General features: G+C 44.7%; 1 protein-coding gene across 2 annotated transcripts in view; it reads right to left on the bottom strand.

The window, feature by feature from the left end:
- The window catches only part of MKLN1 (muskelin 1), a 315844-nt gene extending 299610 nt beyond the window's left edge, over positions 1–16234 (bottom strand). The window contains exon 1 of one of the 2 annotated variants that reach the window (XM_029616983.1): positions 16093–16234. In XM_029616983.1, the coding sequence (XP_029472843.1) occupies positions 16093–16178 (86 nt within the window). In that variant the 5' untranslated portion in view covers positions 16179–16234. The remainder of the gene's footprint in view (positions 1–16092) is intronic. The other variant, XM_029616986.1, reaches the window with a different exon arrangement.
- Positions 16235–16544: the final 310 nt, after the last annotated feature.

The raw sequence follows: 16544 nt of genomic DNA, 5'->3' as shown, positions 1-16544 counted from the left end.
GACAAGCCAGTGCAGCTGATAAAAGTAAGAAAATGTTAAAAAGTAGACTACAAAATTTATAACATGCAATATCAGACTATTAGCTAGTTAACTGTAAAATGGGACAAGCTAGCTGCTCGGGGGCTATGCTGGCAACAGACATATGGGACACCTCAGTTTGGCTCCTGGCCCAGGATGCTGAGGAGGCTCTGTTCATAGCTGGTGAGGATTAGTGCAAATTAAGCCAGTCATCCCTCAAAAGCAAACACCTCATGGTCACTCAATGTGCACGTGTACCAGGCTCTGGAAGGAACGGAGGTCTGTGGCTCCAGCCAAGGGCTGTGGCTATGATGGCTAGACTAGATGAGAGTTATAAAATGAGGGAAAGCCCTGGAGTAGCTGCAAATAAAAGCTCAAGGATGCCATGACCCAGCAGAAGCCAGTTCTGACTGAAATGGAAGAAACTTTGATTCCCCACAGTTCCTTCAATTTGAAGTTCAGAGTGCAAATAGGAAGTATAGATGATGGTCTGCATACCTTGAAAACAAATACATCCAGTTGTGTTAAAGCAACATAGTAACGGAACATTCAGCCACTACTCTACAGATCACATTTTTTTTTATTTAATTTAGTCCAATTATTACCTACCCATCCTTACTGCTTGCTGTGGAAAGGGTACAAAGTAAGATTACCCGAAACAAACCTACAATATAAATACATCAATATACACAATGGAGAATAAATTAAAACACAAAACAAGGACATACATCTATAGAAACCATAGACAATTAAACAAAAGCACAAAGCCAAAAAAAGACAGATAGTAAAGCAAAATTGCTTACCTTGTAATAGGTGTTATCCCAGGACAGCAGGATGTAGTCCTCACATATGGGTGACGTCATCCACGGAGCCCTTAAGCGGGAAAAACTTCTGGCAAGTTTCTAGAAGCTTTTAACTGGCTGCCTGAGGCTACTGAGCATGCCCGGCATGCCATGATATTCCTTGCCACAGGGGTCTCACTCCAGTCTTGTATGTAGCAATAAGCATAAGCAAAATTAAAATAATAAAGTCTGAGGCCCAACTCCGCGGGGTGGCGGGTGGGTCCGTGAGGACTACATCCTGCTGTCCTGGGATAACATCTATTACAAGGTAAGCAATTTTGCTTTATCCCAGGACAAGCAGGATGCTAGTCCTCACATATGGGTGATTAGCAAGCTAGAGGCTGAGTCATTGTCCGTGTAGGTAGCAGTGATGCTTTGTTGAGGAAATGATGCAGCCGGAGTTTACAGCAGGTTGGCTGTAGAAGGAGTTGGGATTAAACTGGAAACAAGTTCTTTAAGACAGATTGTCCATAGGCTGAATCCTGTCGTCCTTCCTTGTCTAAACAGTAGTGAGCTGCAAAGGTGTGGAGAGAAGTCCATGTTGCTGCTTTACAAATGTCAATGATTGGTACTGAACGAAAATGCGCTACTGAAGTTGACATTGCTCTTACTGAATGTGCCTTTACTCGCCCTTGGAGAGGAAGGCCTGCTTTTGTATAGCAAAATTGTATGCAGTCTGCTAACCAATTGGATAGAGTATGCTTTCCCACTGCTTTACCTGGCTTATTTGGGTCATAAGAGACGAAAAGCTGATTGGATTGTCTGAGGGACGTAGTGCGATTCAAGTAATAGGACAATGCACGTTTACAGTCCAAAGTGTGTAAAGCTCTTTCGCCTTGATGAGAGTGAGGCTTTGGAAAGAATGTGGGTAGAACTATAGTTTGATTTAAGTGGAATTCCGTAACTACCTTGGGAAGGAATTTTGGATGTGTTCGGAGAACCACTCTGTCATGGAGAAACTTTGTATAAGGTTCATATGTGACAAGTGCTTGTAATTCACTAACCCTCCTAGCTGATGTAATGGCTATGAGGAAAATAGTTTTCCATGTAAGAAATTTAAGTTCACAGGTATCTATGGGTTCGAAGGGAGAACGCATTAATCCTGTTAAGACCAGATTCAGGTCCCATTGCGTAGCTGGGGGCCGAATTGGTGGTTTAAGTTGAGTTAGACCTCTCATGAATCTACTGACGAGAGGTTGTGTTGAAATTGGTGCATCTCCTATCTTGTTATGATAAGCTGAGATTGCACTTAAATGTACTCTGATTGACGATGTCTGAAGACCAGAGTCTGAAAGATAGTACAGATAATCTAGTAGAGTAGCTGTGGGGCAAGTGAAAGGATCTGTATTGTTTTGCTTGCACCAGGAAGTAAATCGTTTCCACTTGAAAGAATAATTCTTTCTTGTGGAAGGTTTGCGGGAAGCTATAAGCACCTGAGAAACATTAGTTGAGAGGTTAAGTGATTGTAAGATCAAGCTTTCAACATCCATGCTGTCAAGGATAGGGATTGAAGGTTGGGATGGCGCAACCGGCCCTGATCCTGAGTGATGAGAGTGGGAGCTACTCCCAGGCGTATTGGATCCTTGATTGACAGGTCTAGCAGTGTGGGAAACCATACTTGTCGAGGCCAATATGGGGCTATGAGAATCATGGACCCCTTGTCCTGTTGTAGCTTCACCAGCGTCTTGGTGATAAGCGGTATTGGAGGATATGCATACAGTAGGCCTGAGTTCCAAGGGCGAGCAAAGGCGTCCTTGGCTGGTTGGTGCGTCTGGTTGTGTCGAGAACAGAAGCTGTCCACCTTGTGGTTCAGATGCGATGCAAAGAGGTCTATTGTTGGTTGTCCCCAACGTTGGAATATGTCGGTCGCAACAGAGGGATTTAGAGACCATTTGTGTGGTTGGAACTGGCGACTGAGTCGGTCTGCTAGTACATTGTGAATCCCTGCTAGATAAGTGGCCTGTAGGAACATTGAGTGGTTCAAGGCCCAGTCCCAAATTTGTGCCGCTTCCTGACAAAGGAGATACGAGCCCGTACCTCCCTGTTTGTTGATGTACCACATGGCTACAGTATTGTCTGTTTGGATTAGCACAGTCTTGTGTGAAAGGCAGTCCTTGAACGCATGCAGCGCATAATGTATAGCTCGAAGTTCCAGAAAATTGATTTGGTAAGTGGCCTCGAGTTTTGTCCAAGTCCCTTGTGTTTGGAAAGAGTTCACATGAGCTCCCCATCCCAAGGTGGATGCATCTGTAGTTACTGTTATCTGAGGGATCGGTTTTTGGAAGGGCAGGCCCTTGCGCAAATTGTCCTTGAGTGTCCACCATCGTAGCGATGAGCGCAGATGGTGGGTTACTTGGATGCGAGAGTGAAGTGGCTGAATGGCTTGGATCCATTGTGATCGAAGAGTCCATTGGGTTAGTCGCATGGCAAGTCTTGCCATAGGAGTGACGTGAACCGTTGACGCCATGTGGCCTAGTAAGATTAGAAACTGATGCGCTGTTGCTTGCGGTTGTATGGACATGGAGTACGCCAACCGGGACAGTGTTTGAGCACGATCTTCTGGAAGAAAAGCTTGTGCAAGGTTTGTGTCTAGTTCTGCTCCTATGTACTGTAGCAGATGAGACGGCTGAAGGTGGGATTTTTGATAGTTTATTAGAAAACCCAACCTGTGAAGCAACTGTATTGTGTAACGGAGAGACGTTAGTGCTCCTTGATGCGACTGGCTTTTTATTAGCCAATCGTCTAGGTAAGGGAAGACATGAACACCTTGCTTGTGTAAATGTCCTGCTATTACTGCTAGACATTTTGTGAATACTCTGGGAGCTGAGGCGAGGCCGAATGGTAGGACTCTGTATTGAAAATGCTGGTGTCCCACCTTGAATCTTAGGTACTTGCGATGAGGTGGGAATATAGGTATATGAGTATAAGCATCTTGAAGATCCAGAGAACAAAGCCAATCCCCCCTTTGTATGAGGGGAAGTATGGTGCCTAATGATACCATCCTGAATTTTTCTTTTCTTAGAAATTTGTTGAGATTTCTGAGATCTAGAATGGGACGAAGTCCTCCTGTTTTCTTTGGAATGAGGAAATATCGGGAATAGAATCCTCTTCCCTTCTGGGAGTGGGGCACGTGTTCCACAGCCTTTGCTTTCAGAAGAGTAGATAATTCCATTTGTAATTGAGGAATGTGTTCGAGATAGGAGTTTTGTGGAGGAAACTCCTGCGGGGAAGTTGTGAAGTCCAGATGGTAACCTTGTTGGACTATGGATAAGACCCATTGATCTGTGGTGATGTTTTCCCATTCGTTGTAAAATTGGGAAATCCTTCCCCCTACTGGTAACTGTGGAAAGGGGTTTGGTTGGCTCCGTTCTCTGGTACTGCTTTCAAAAGCCAGAGGTGGAAGCAGTTTGGGGCGGAGGCTGAGGTCTTGCCGCTCTCTGCTGTCTTTGTTGAGGCCGTTGTTGAGGCCTTGTAGAGCGTGGTCTAGAAGCCTGAGGGTAATATCTCCTCGGCCTGTAGAAAGGTCGTCTTGTATCCCTACGCGGAGGCTTGCGGGCAGGATGAGTTGCAGGATCATGGGACAAAGTGGAGAGCTGCTTTAAAGTTTCAGAGTGCTCTCTAAGCTGTGCCACGGCGTCTTGTACCTTTGTTCCAAACAAGTTGTCACCTTGGCAAGGCAAGTCTACCAGCTTATCCTGGATTTCTGGACGTAAGTCCGAAGCCTTCAACCAGGCCCATCTACGGGCACTGATACCAGATGCTGCCGTTCTGGAGGAAGTCTCAAAGGCATCATACGCCGCTCGCACCTCATGTTTGCCCGCATCCAGTCCCTTCTGCACAATCTGTTGTGCTGCCTCTTGGTGTTGTTGAGGGAGAGATGGGAGAAATTCCTCTATCTGCTTCCACAGATTTCTTTGATGCTGTGTCATATATAGTTGGTACGCAGCAATTTTGCCATTTAGCATCGCTCCCTGGTAAATTTTTCGCCCCATCAGGTCCAGGAATCTGTTATCTTTCCCTGGAGGGATAGAGGCGTGCGTCCTAGATCTGCGTGACTTTTTCTGCGCAGATTCTACAACTAATGAGTTGTGTGGCAGTTGTGGTTTCTCGAACCCTGGGGCTGCTTGGACTAAATATGTAGAGTCCACTCTACGATTTACTCCAGGTGTTGTACACGGGTGCTCCCAAATCCTTTGCTGAAGTTGCAGCAGCACTTCATGCACTGGGATAGCCAAGTTATGTTTTGGGGGATCTACAAACTGTAGTATCTCCAGTGTCTGCTGCCTTTCATCCTTCTCTGCTTGAAGTTGAAAGGGAATGGATTCTGACATTTCCTGCACGAAGGAAGCAAAGGATAAATCCTCGGGAGGGGATTGCTTCTTGGCCTGAGGCGGAGTACCTTCAGATAAAAAATCCTCCGAAGAGTGCTCTGACTGTGTATCAGACCATGAATCTGTTGGGACCTGGTGTGAACGATGGGCTAGCTTTGGAGATGGTGCCATCCCAGACGGTCCTTGTAGAGGATCTTGAGTGTCCGGCTCATCCTCACTGGTATCACTCTGTCCCTCAGGCTGTGCAGGCAAGGAAGCTAATAGATCCTGGTATCTTTTTGTTAGCAGTGCATGCAGTCTTCTGTCCGAAGAAACTTCTGTAGTTTGCAGGGATGTATGTTTAGATTTCCCTGATGCCTTTTTCCCTTGTCCTGGTTTGGACGGGGCTAGGGTGTACCGAGGTGCTACCTGTGCAGCAGTAGGCAGTGCTGTAGTCAGGAAGGAGAACATAGAAATGGGAATCAAGGAGGAGATAGGCCTAGGGGCCATTGCGGACACCGATTCCATCGATGGATCTGACAGCTGTATCGATGATGAAGCTGCAGAGATCATCGGAGTAGCAGGTATCGCTGAAGAGCAGCTGGCCGCATCCATCGGCACAGAAAGTGCTGTTTGCGGAGATGCTGCAGTCGTCCTCGGCATCGAGATCGATGATGGCACCGGTAGTGGCATCGATATCGACGATGGCACCGGCATCGAGGAGGGCATCGACTCGATAGTCGGCATCGATTGAGTCATCGGCATCGGCCCGATGGCCGGCATCGACCCGGAGGTCGGCATCGGCCCTAGGGTCGGCATCGGCGATGTCGCCGGCATGTTTTCCTTGAGGGCATCGGTGACAATTTTCTTAATTAACGCCGTTAAATCTGTCACGGAAGTCGATGGAATCGATTCCTCTGTCGGTGCTGCGGAGGTCGATGACAATTTCCGCTGCTTAGATACCGGTTCCTCCGGCGGTGGTAACGGAGGGATAGAATGATGTCTGCGGTGTTTGTGCTTTGTACGCACCTCAGAAACAGATTTTGACGATGCCACTGACGGTGTTGGCGATGAAGCGTCTCCTGAACCCTCTGGAATTCTCGTCTTGAGAAGTATCTTCTTCGATAAACCTACCGGTGAAGATTTTGTCGATGACGAGGGCGACGGCGATGGCCGGATTTGAAAAATCTGGGCCATTTTTTCCTGGCGAAGTTTCCTACCCTTCACCGTCATTTCTTGACACTGGGCACAGGAGGCGATGTCATGGTCTCCTCCCAGGCAGCGGACGCAGTCGACGTGCGGGTCCGTGATTGACATAGTCCGGTTGCAGGCTGGACATTTTTTGAATCCGGAAGTTTTTTCCGTCGACATCCGTCGATGATTCCGGATTCCTTTTTCACAAAAAATTATGTGATGTTTGTCACCAGCCGGTGACAAACCGAGTAAGACCCGAAAGGGGTAAAAATTTGTAATTTAAGTTTGTCGTTGTGAGGTAACTCACAGGGCTCCTGGAAGCCGCGATGCGGATAGCAGCGCGGAAAAAAGAAGACTGGAGTGAGACCCCTGTGGCAAGGAATATCATGGCATGCCGGGCATGCTCAGTAGCCTCAGGCAGCCAGTTAAAAGCTTCTAGAAACTTGCCAGAAGTTTTTCCCGCTTAAGGGCTCCGTGGATGACGTCACCCATATGTGAGGACTAGCATCCTGCTTGTCCTGGGATAAACCAATATAACTAGTCTAGGCACAGAAAATAAACCAAAAGGGTAATGTAAATGGCACTGGTAGTTCAAAGGCCTACTTGAAAAGTAAAGCCTTTACTTTTTTTTTTTTATATAAAAACTTTATAAATCAGGTTCAGCACAAAACTCAGGCAGGAGGGCATTCCATAAGATTTATTTATATTCCATCTTATTCCCATGCGTTCCTCTGATCTCCAGCACATGATTACAGTGTACACGTCAATGGGCTTTTTCTACTGTGGCCCCCTCCCTTTGGAATGGTCTTCCAGTGAGTTTGTGGCTACAAACAGATTATAAAGGTTTTATGGAGGCATTAAAGGCATATTTGTTCAGGGAGGTTTTTGATTGATTATGCTTATTTGATTTTATAGTTAATAATATTGTGTTTTATTGTGTATGCATAACTGTTTTTTTTATGTTGTTATCCACCTTGAACATTATATCTGATGGGGGGGGGGTGGAATATAAATGTTTTAATTGCCAGGTTCCGTTCTAGCGGATTACAGAACAAAAAGTCAAAACAAAACTTAACAATAACAAACAATAAATCATTAAGGAGCGGACTGGGAGGGAATTTCCCTCCCCCCCCACCTAATCTTCCACCCCTTTCCTCTCTCCACTCCGGCCCCTATCTACCCCAAATTTGTTTCAATACTTACTGCTCCTCCAAAGCAGAAGTATTTTCCACATGCCAGCCAGTTGCTGGTGCACGCTTCCCCGGGACAGAGCCTAATGGCTGCTGTCCCGACTGGCCCCCGCCCCTCTCAGACCACACCCCCGGCCCACCCTTTTAAAAGGCCCTGGCACTTCTGGGCGAACCGAGGGCTACGTGCATGGCCAGGCCCGATCTAAAATGCGTATGGTGCGTGCAAGGCCCTGGCCACGCATGTAACCCCCGGATTTTATACATGCACAGGTTTTAAAATCGGGCCGCAAATGTTTCACACACAAAAATAAATAGTTTGAACAAAAATGTATACATTTTAATATTTTCAATTACATGTCTGTTAAAGTACATCCACAAAGTAGCAATTATAACATTATAGACCTTTACATCTCTGGACTAATTTCTCCAAAGATGATCTTTTATGTCTTCTAAATCGGAGTACCAAGCAAGTTAATGTGTTACCAAGCATGACCAAAATGACTAGTTTCATTGCTAACTTATGTTTATAATTAAGTTTTCATAGAGTGTTCATAACTGCTGGGCTGAGTTTTCTGGACAAGAAACCTCTTGAAAGTGAAGCATACTTTTTAATCATATAGCATAACAAACTAGAACTATTCGGGTAGATTTTAAAAGGAGTGCACGCGCAAGTTGTAAAATCGGGGTCGGTGCGCGCAAGGGGGGTGCACGATTGTGGACCTTGCACGTGCCGAGCCGTGCTGCCTTCCCCCGTTCCCTTCCCCCTAACCTAACCTTCCCACACCTTTCCCCCCCAGCCCTACTATAACCCCTCCCCCCAAATTTTTATCTTACCTTTTGCGCCTGCCAACGCGATCCTTCGACAGAACAGCAATGGCCGCTGTGTCAGAGGCCTCTGGCCCCGCCCCCGGACTGTCCCTTTACTAAAGCCCCAGGACTTACACGCGTTGCCGGGCCTTTTAAAATCCGGCCCATTGAGTTAAAGAGGCCTTTTTTAGGCAAGTCACTGAATGAAGCATAGCTAGGAGCACTGGACTGGAAAAGCCTGCAGGGTAAGAGCTGGACTGTGTTGTGGTGGAAGTACATGGTTGCTGGGCATACAGCATTGTTTGAAAATATGAGCTACATCAGGCAACAGAGCAAACACTGCTAGGAAGATTGGCCTGGTGTGATTTTTGTGATGGTTCTTAGTTGCTTTGCAACTGCCTAACTTTTTTTTTTTAAAGTAATTCTTATTACCCGTAATGCATTGGTGGTGTAGCTGGTGAATATCTTTATAGCAATGGCGGTGTTATTGTAGCTATGATTCTGTTATTTGCAGCAAAAGATAGTAAAATGAAATTGTCATTTATTGGTTAATAAATGTATTTACACAAAAAGTTCTCTGGTCCCAATATAAATCTGTTTGTATTAACAAGTTTGAGGATACTATAGCCTCACTAATCATTCAGAGCTCTACTCAGAAATGTGTATGACTTTTCGCCTTATGTAAACAGATTCTTGTAGCATGCAGCTTGTCCCAAACTTTTCAAGACCAAGGCAAAGCAATATTAACAAAAAAGTGTGTGGCATGCCAAACCTCCAAAGGACAGGCAAGGCAGACATGGAGAGGACTCATATATATGTCAAAAGAAGAGCTAGGGAAGCACTGAAAGTCCCATCACGCACCCAATTCGGCAGGACTTGAAACTTGTCTGATAAAAAACACAAAATAATTCTTGCTATTATGCACCGAATTACTTTCTCCTGCCTGAGCAGACCAACTGCTGTAAGCTCATGGTCCTGGCATTTTCACATTCCTCCTTTTATCAGGGATTTGCAACTCCACAGAAGGATCTGTCATTGCTGATTTATATAACTTACTGGATATTTGACTTGATGGGACACCTTTCAATCTGTGCGTCTGTCCCTCCCGAAACACAGTCCCATGTCGGGGGTCCAAATTTTACAAACGTATGATTAAGCTATTATCAGAATATATAACTGAGTTAGGAGATACTTCCATTTTATTTAGTTTGCTGAAATTTGTCTGCTTGTATGCAACCACTGAGTGTTAATGCAGCACACAATTTGTATTTTTTTTTTTTTTTTTTTTTTTTTTACATTTTCTTCATTTCTTGTGTTTTCTGCACACCGATCCACTATATTTTTTGTGGTAGTTACCTTGGCTGTCAAAACTCCTCCACCACTGCTGCTCCCAACACTCCCTAACCACGCACATCCAGTGCTCAGTGCACACTCTCCCTTATCTCACTCAGACAGAGACTGGAAGGTCAGGAAAGGGAAAATGTGTGCAATGTGTATGCTGAACAAAGAGCAGCCACTACTATTTATGCCCTGCATGCTGCCCATTAATTACCACACTCCAGGGTGCATACTGCAGCTAGGAAGAGACATGCATGCTTACACTCGCTCTTAGAAACTCCTACGCATCTAAGAGTCACCACTGCTATCTCTTGCGGCCTGGATCTGAGCATCAGGCAATACTAACTTTTCTGTGGCACATATGATCAGGTCTGAAGACACACTGGTTAGCAAACACTGAACTAGCAATCAAAAATTAACTTGAGCCAAAGACTATCTAGGGTGAATGCCCTCATGTCTTCCACTAGAATGACCAATGTTCATTAACACAAAACAATCAAAAGAAAAGAAAAACTGCTGTCCAATCTACTCTCTACACAATAAAAGACAACATATGATAGAAAACATTTCAGTAAATGACATAACATTTATGATCACTTCACAATTAAATTTTTATGACTTAAAACACTTATGTGAACAGGATTTTAGGGAGTAGATTGTATTGCCAATGGTGCGTGAAAACAAACTTCCTTGCTGTGTGCATTATATGGGAGGGTATCAGGAGGACGATTCAATAAAGTCCGTGGGAGAGACGGCGCTCCAAGGCGAGCGCCCGCTCTCCCGACACACGCCAGGCACCTCTCCTGGGCGCGCGATTCTTTATTTAAATTAGGGCCCGCGCTAATAAGGAGGCTCTAGGGACACTAGCGCATCCCTAGCACCTCCATATTGGCGGAAGTGGCAGCTGTCTGCGGGTCTGACAGCCTACGTTCAATTTTACCAGCGTCGGTTGTCAAACCCACTGACAGCCACAGGCTCGGAAACAGACGCCGGCAAAATTGAGCGCCTGTTTTCCAACCTGCAGGCAGATTATTTTTTTTAAATTTTTGGGGCCTCCGACTTAATATCGTTATGATATTAAGTCGGAGAATGTACAGAAAAGCAGTTTTTTCTGCACACTTGCCCAGTGCCATCTGAAATTAATGCCTGCCTCTATTGCTCCATGGTGAGACCGCACAATTTACTTTCTGTAATTTCGGTAACCAATTGGCTCATCAACATGCATTTGCATGTGATGAGCGCTATTAGTTCCAGAGGGGTTTGCCGTGCGTTTTCCACGCGCTATTACCCCTTACAGTATAAGGGGAGCTGTTCCATCCCCTTTATCATTTTGGTTGCCCTTCTCTGTACCTTCTCCATCGCAACTATATCTTTTTTGAGATGCGGCGACCAGAATTGTACACCATATTCAAGGTGGGGTCTCACCATGGAGCAATAGAGAGGCATTATGACATTTTATTAATCATTCCCTTCCTAATAATTCCTAACATTCTGTTTGCTTTTTTGACTGCTGGAGCACACTGAGCAGACGATTTCAATGTATTATCCACTTTGATGCCTAGATCTTTTTCCTGGGTGGTAGCTCCTAATATGGAACCTAACATCGTGTAACTACAGCAAGGGTTATTTTTCCCTATATGCAACACCTTGCACTTGTCCACATTAAATTTCATCTGCCATTTGGATGCCCAATCTGCCAGTCTTGCAAGGTCCTCCTGCAATGTATTACAATCTGCTTGTGATTTAAACTACTCTGAATAATTTTGTATCATCCACAAATTTGATAATCTCACTCGTCATATTCCTTTCCAGATCATTTATATATATATTGAAAAGCACCGGTCCAAGTACAGATCCCTGAGGCATTCCACTGTTTACCCTTTTTCACTGAGAAAATTGACCATTTAATCCTACTCTCTGTTTCCTGTCTTTTAACCAGTTTGTAATCCACGAAAGTACATTGCCTCCTATCCCATGACTTTTTAGTTTTTGCAGAAGCCTCTCATGAGGGACTGTGTCAAATGCCTTCTGAAAATCCAAATTCACTACATCTACCAATTCACCTTTATCCACTTGTTTATTAACCCCTTCAAAAATTGAAGCAGATTTGTTAGGTAAAACTTCCCTTAGGTAAATCCATGTTGACTGTGATCCATTAAACCATGTCTTTCTATATGCTCTATGATTTTGTTCTTGAGAATAGTTTCCACTATTTTTCCTGGCCCTGAAGTCAAGCTCACTGTTCTATAGTTTCCCGGATCGCCCCTGGAGTCCTTTTTAAATATTGGGGTTACATTGGCCACCATCCAGTCTTCAGGTACAATGGATGATTTTAATAATAGGTTACAAATTGTAACTAATAGATCAGAAATGTCATTTTTTAGTTCCTTCAGTAGCCTAGGATGCATACCATCTGGTCCAGGTGATTAACAACTCTTTAGTTTGTCAATCTGGCCTACTACATCTTCCATGTTCACAGTGATTTGTTTCAGTTCATCTGACTCATCACCCTTAAGAACCATCTCCGGAACTGGTATCTCTCCAACATCCTCATTAGTAAACATGGAAGCAAAGAATTCATTTAGTCTTTCTGCAATGGCCTTATCTTCCTTAAGAGCCCCTTTAACCCCTCGGTCACCTAACGGTTCAATTGACTCCCTTACAGATTTTTGCTTCAAACATATTTTTAAAAGTTTTTATTACGAGTTTTTGCCTCTATAGCCAACTTCATTTCAAATTCTCTCTTTGCCTGTCTTATCAATGTTTTACACTTAACTTGACAATGCTTATGCTTTTTCCTATTTTCTTCTGATGGATCCTTCTTCCAATTTTTGAAGGATTTCTTTTGGCTAAAATAACCTCTTTCAGCTGGATTACAAACTGGTTGACAGATAGAAGGCAGCTTGTGATGGTAAATGGAACCTACTCTGAAGAGAGAATGGTGTTAAGCGGAGTGCCACAAGGTTCGGTATTAGGACCGGTTCTATTCAATATCTTTGTGAGCAACATTGCGGAAGGGATAGAACATAAAGTTTGTCTATTTGCAGGTGATACTTAGATCTGCAACTGAGTGGACATGCCGGAAGGAGTGGAGAGAATAAAATGTGATTTCAGGAAGCTTGAACAGTGGTCGAAGACATGGCAACTGGAATTCAATGCCAAGAAGTCCAGTCATGCATGTATGATGTATGTGATGGGGGGTGAACGGAATAAGAGAGATATCTTGGAGTGATAGTGTCTAGTGATCTGAAGATGGTGAAGCAAAGTGACAAGGCAATAGCTAAAGCCAGAAGAATGCTGGGCTGCATAGAGAGAGGAATAACCAGTAAGAGAAAGTAGGTAATAATGCTCTTGTACAAAGTCTTTTGTGAGGCTTCACCTGGAGTATTGTGTTCAGTTCTGGAGACCTTATCTCAAAAGGGACAGAGACAGGATGGAGGCGGTCCAGAAAAGGGCAACAAAAATGGTGTGGGGGTCTCTATCAAATGACTTATGAGGAGCGGGTGAAGGCCCTAAATATGTATACCCTGGAGGAGAGGAGGTGTAGGGGGCATATGATACAGATCTTCAGATACCTGAAAGATCTTACTGATGCACAATCAACAAACCTTCTCCATTGGAAATAAATTAGTAGAACAAGGGGTCATGAAATGAAACTCAGAACCAATGTTAGGAAATATTTCTTCACAGAGAGAGGAGTGGATGTCTGGAATGCCCTTCTAGAAGATGTGGTGGAGACGAAAACAGTAAACCAATTCAAAAAGGCAAAGGATAAACACTGTGGATCCCTAAAGGTGTAAATGAAGAAAAAGATGCATACGGGGATCCTGCATGGAACGGGAGCTACTACCCCAAACAGAAGGCCTGGAGATTACTACCCTTAACCAATTAGCTTTCATGATTTTGATGCAACTGCAACATTGCTCTCCGCTTTGACGGTGGGGAGAAAATGTGAGGGCCAAGGTACTGATACGCAGACATTATGGAAAAAGTGCAGGATTGCTTTTAGAGTAAGTCCAAAAGGTTAGCACATTCAACAGCACTATCTGAATTATCAAGGCAGCTGCTCACCCTGTAAAAATGTTGATGAGTAATTTTGATATGGTTTTGACAGTACTTGGTTTTGATTATTAATATTATTACCCTTAACATAAGGCTTGGGGTTTACCTGCATGAAGGGCAGTTTCTTCCATAAGAAAATTGCTGGGCAAGCTTTTCTTTTTCTGCTCAATACTATGTTAGTTACGCAATCTTTTAATTGGCCCAATCCCTCCGTAAATATTTACAAATCAGCCAAAAGTATCCATATACTCAACTAAATATTGATCTCTGGCAGCCTGCTCATCAGGAGGAAAATGAGCAAGGTCAGTGAGCATCAGTGCTGCACCCTCATATGAAGTGCCACAGGTGATCAAACACTGGATTCTGCCCTGCAGTGTCAGAGTGTCAACATCAACTCAAAAACTACCATGTGCTTGTCAACTCTAAAATAATTTACTGCCCTGGATGCTAGTAAACACTGAATTCCAACAACCAGTAAGAGAAAAATCTTTAGTCTTTTATTAGAAGATATCTTATAAAAAGGTGCAGTGCTTAAGAAACAAGGAAGAGTAAACCTTCAGTTCTTCTGAATTATTACACTTAAGTTAAATCACCACTGCTTCTAACTTACAAACCAATGAGTTTGTTTGCATAACAATTTCCTAACTGGTTTGCAATATGATTTTCTCATATGTTAATAAGGAAGGATTCTTTTAAGTCATGGCAATCTTGTAAATTGAGCCCAGATAGCAAAACAAAACTCAGTGTTCAACTTTTAACATACTAGAATGTATATAAAAGGAGAAAAAGTATTTCAGCATCCTTAGCTTTTCTTACAAATCTAATCAGTGTAATATGCAAATAGTCTTAGTGGCCAATGAATATCACGCACTCATTTTCTTAATGCACACACAGGCTCAGAAAACAGCAAGGTAGGCAATCAAACAACGCCGTGAGGAAACAAAGAATAGATGCCCAAGGGTCTTTTCCAAATCTTTAATTAGTGGAGACGTAAGTAATTAGTTAAAATGCCCACCTCTCCTGGGCATGCAATACTTTATTCTAATGAGTTACGGTGTTTAAAAAGGACACACTAGGTAAACATTGTGCAGCTCTACCACTCAGAAGCATTGGGTGCCCAGGAGATATGGCTGTGCGCAGGTTAGGAAAACTGGCATGCAATACAAATGTCCATTTTATCCCACCACAAATAACTCACAAGCACAATATACACGCACGCCTGCAGCATGTATATTGTGCACCCAGAAATTATTTTTTTTTTATCTAGCCCTTTCATTTTTCCCTTAATTTTTAGCCCAGCAAGCAACAGAACTTAGCATCCCAATGATACTAAGTCAGAGGAACCACAGAGCCCAGTATTTTTTTTCATGTGCTTTTGACAAAATATGACAACACCAGCTCTGTGGCTGGCATTAAATTTGCCAAGTTAAAAAGAGTGCATTGGTCACCCAGCAATTTTTTGCATCTGGGTGTAATAGCCTCAACAACATGGAATTTAGATGTGATGAGTGCTATTAGCCATGTGTTTGTTTGGACTCACTAATCCCATTGCATCAGGCATTAGTCTAGCACATCCAACAGTGTTAACCTGTGCACTAGGCTGAGAGCACTTTATTGCATCTGCCTGTCAGTGTGTAAGATGATAGAGCTAAAATGGGATGCAGGCACTAACCCCTTGGTACATGCATGCTTCTATATTGTTTAAGTGCTTATTCTACAGCACTAGTCTTTTCCAGAACATTCTTTTTCTCATACTGCATTTGTCTTAAAGAATACATTCCATACCAAGCAAAAACGTAATACAATACTTAAGAATAATGACTTATACTGTGTCTTGCCTTTAAGCTGCCTCTCGGTCACTTCACCACTCAGGGATGGGTACCTTTTACAGGTGTATTTATCATAAAACCTCTATGAAGCACCCCTACACGATTACTACTACTTGCACATCATTTTTATTTTTTTGCAATCCCTCAGCTGCCCCCTTCTCATCGTGAGGTCATTTTCATACCCTGGTCTGCACAGATGTGTCTGTGTCTGAGCAGCCAGGGCCAACACCGGAGCAATGGAAAAGTAGAGATGCAATAAAGGGCAGGCACTTGCAGGTAAGTGGAGCCCTGTAAGCACGGCTAGGCTGAACCGATCCGGATAAGAGAGGGGTAAAGCCACCGTCCTAGAGGACAATGCCGAAGGAACCGCAAAGGTAAACACACGCAAGCACAGCCAGAAGAAATGCACCGCTAAACGCTTCAGGACCAGGTGGGCGTGCGGCGGGCCCGCGAACGGGCAGAGAGACGAGCAGGACGCGCAGCCCCGGGCTGCCTTACTCACTCGGGCAGGTAGGTGGAGGAGAAGGAGCTCCACTTATGCACCGTGTAGGCCAGGGCCCTGCTCTCTGACAACGCTGCCGCCGCCATCTTGTCAGCAGGAAGCGCGCCGCCGCGCCGAGGCGGGAGAGGGAGGGGAAGGGGGCGGGGCCCCACCTCTTAAAAGAGGGGGGGCGGCTCGGAGGAGGTGGGGCCAGAATGGAAGGGGCGGGGAAATGGGCGGGAGGACCGCCTCTCCTCCCCCCTCCTCCGTTGTCCCCGAGGCGGGAGGCCTCCGGGCGCGCGCGCGCTCTCACTGACTGTTGGCAGATAAGAGCGGGCAGTGACATCGAGGCCGCCGCCTTAGAGGGCAGGCCAAGGTCAGTGGGGGGAGCGCTGGCCTCGGGCCTCTTGCCCTCGGCCCGAGCTTTGGATCCTGGTCCTGTCACACGACGGACGCAGCCTCAGAATAGCGGG

Source organism: Rhinatrema bivittatum, chromosome 9 (assembly GCF_901001135.1).
Source record: "Rhinatrema bivittatum chromosome 9, aRhiBiv1.1, whole genome shotgun sequence".
Lineage (NCBI taxonomy): Eukaryota > Metazoa > Chordata > Amphibia > Gymnophiona > Rhinatrematidae > Rhinatrema > Rhinatrema bivittatum.
The sequence above is the reverse complement of the archived record's forward strand: the minus strand, read 5'-3'. Positions and strand labels throughout refer to the sequence as shown.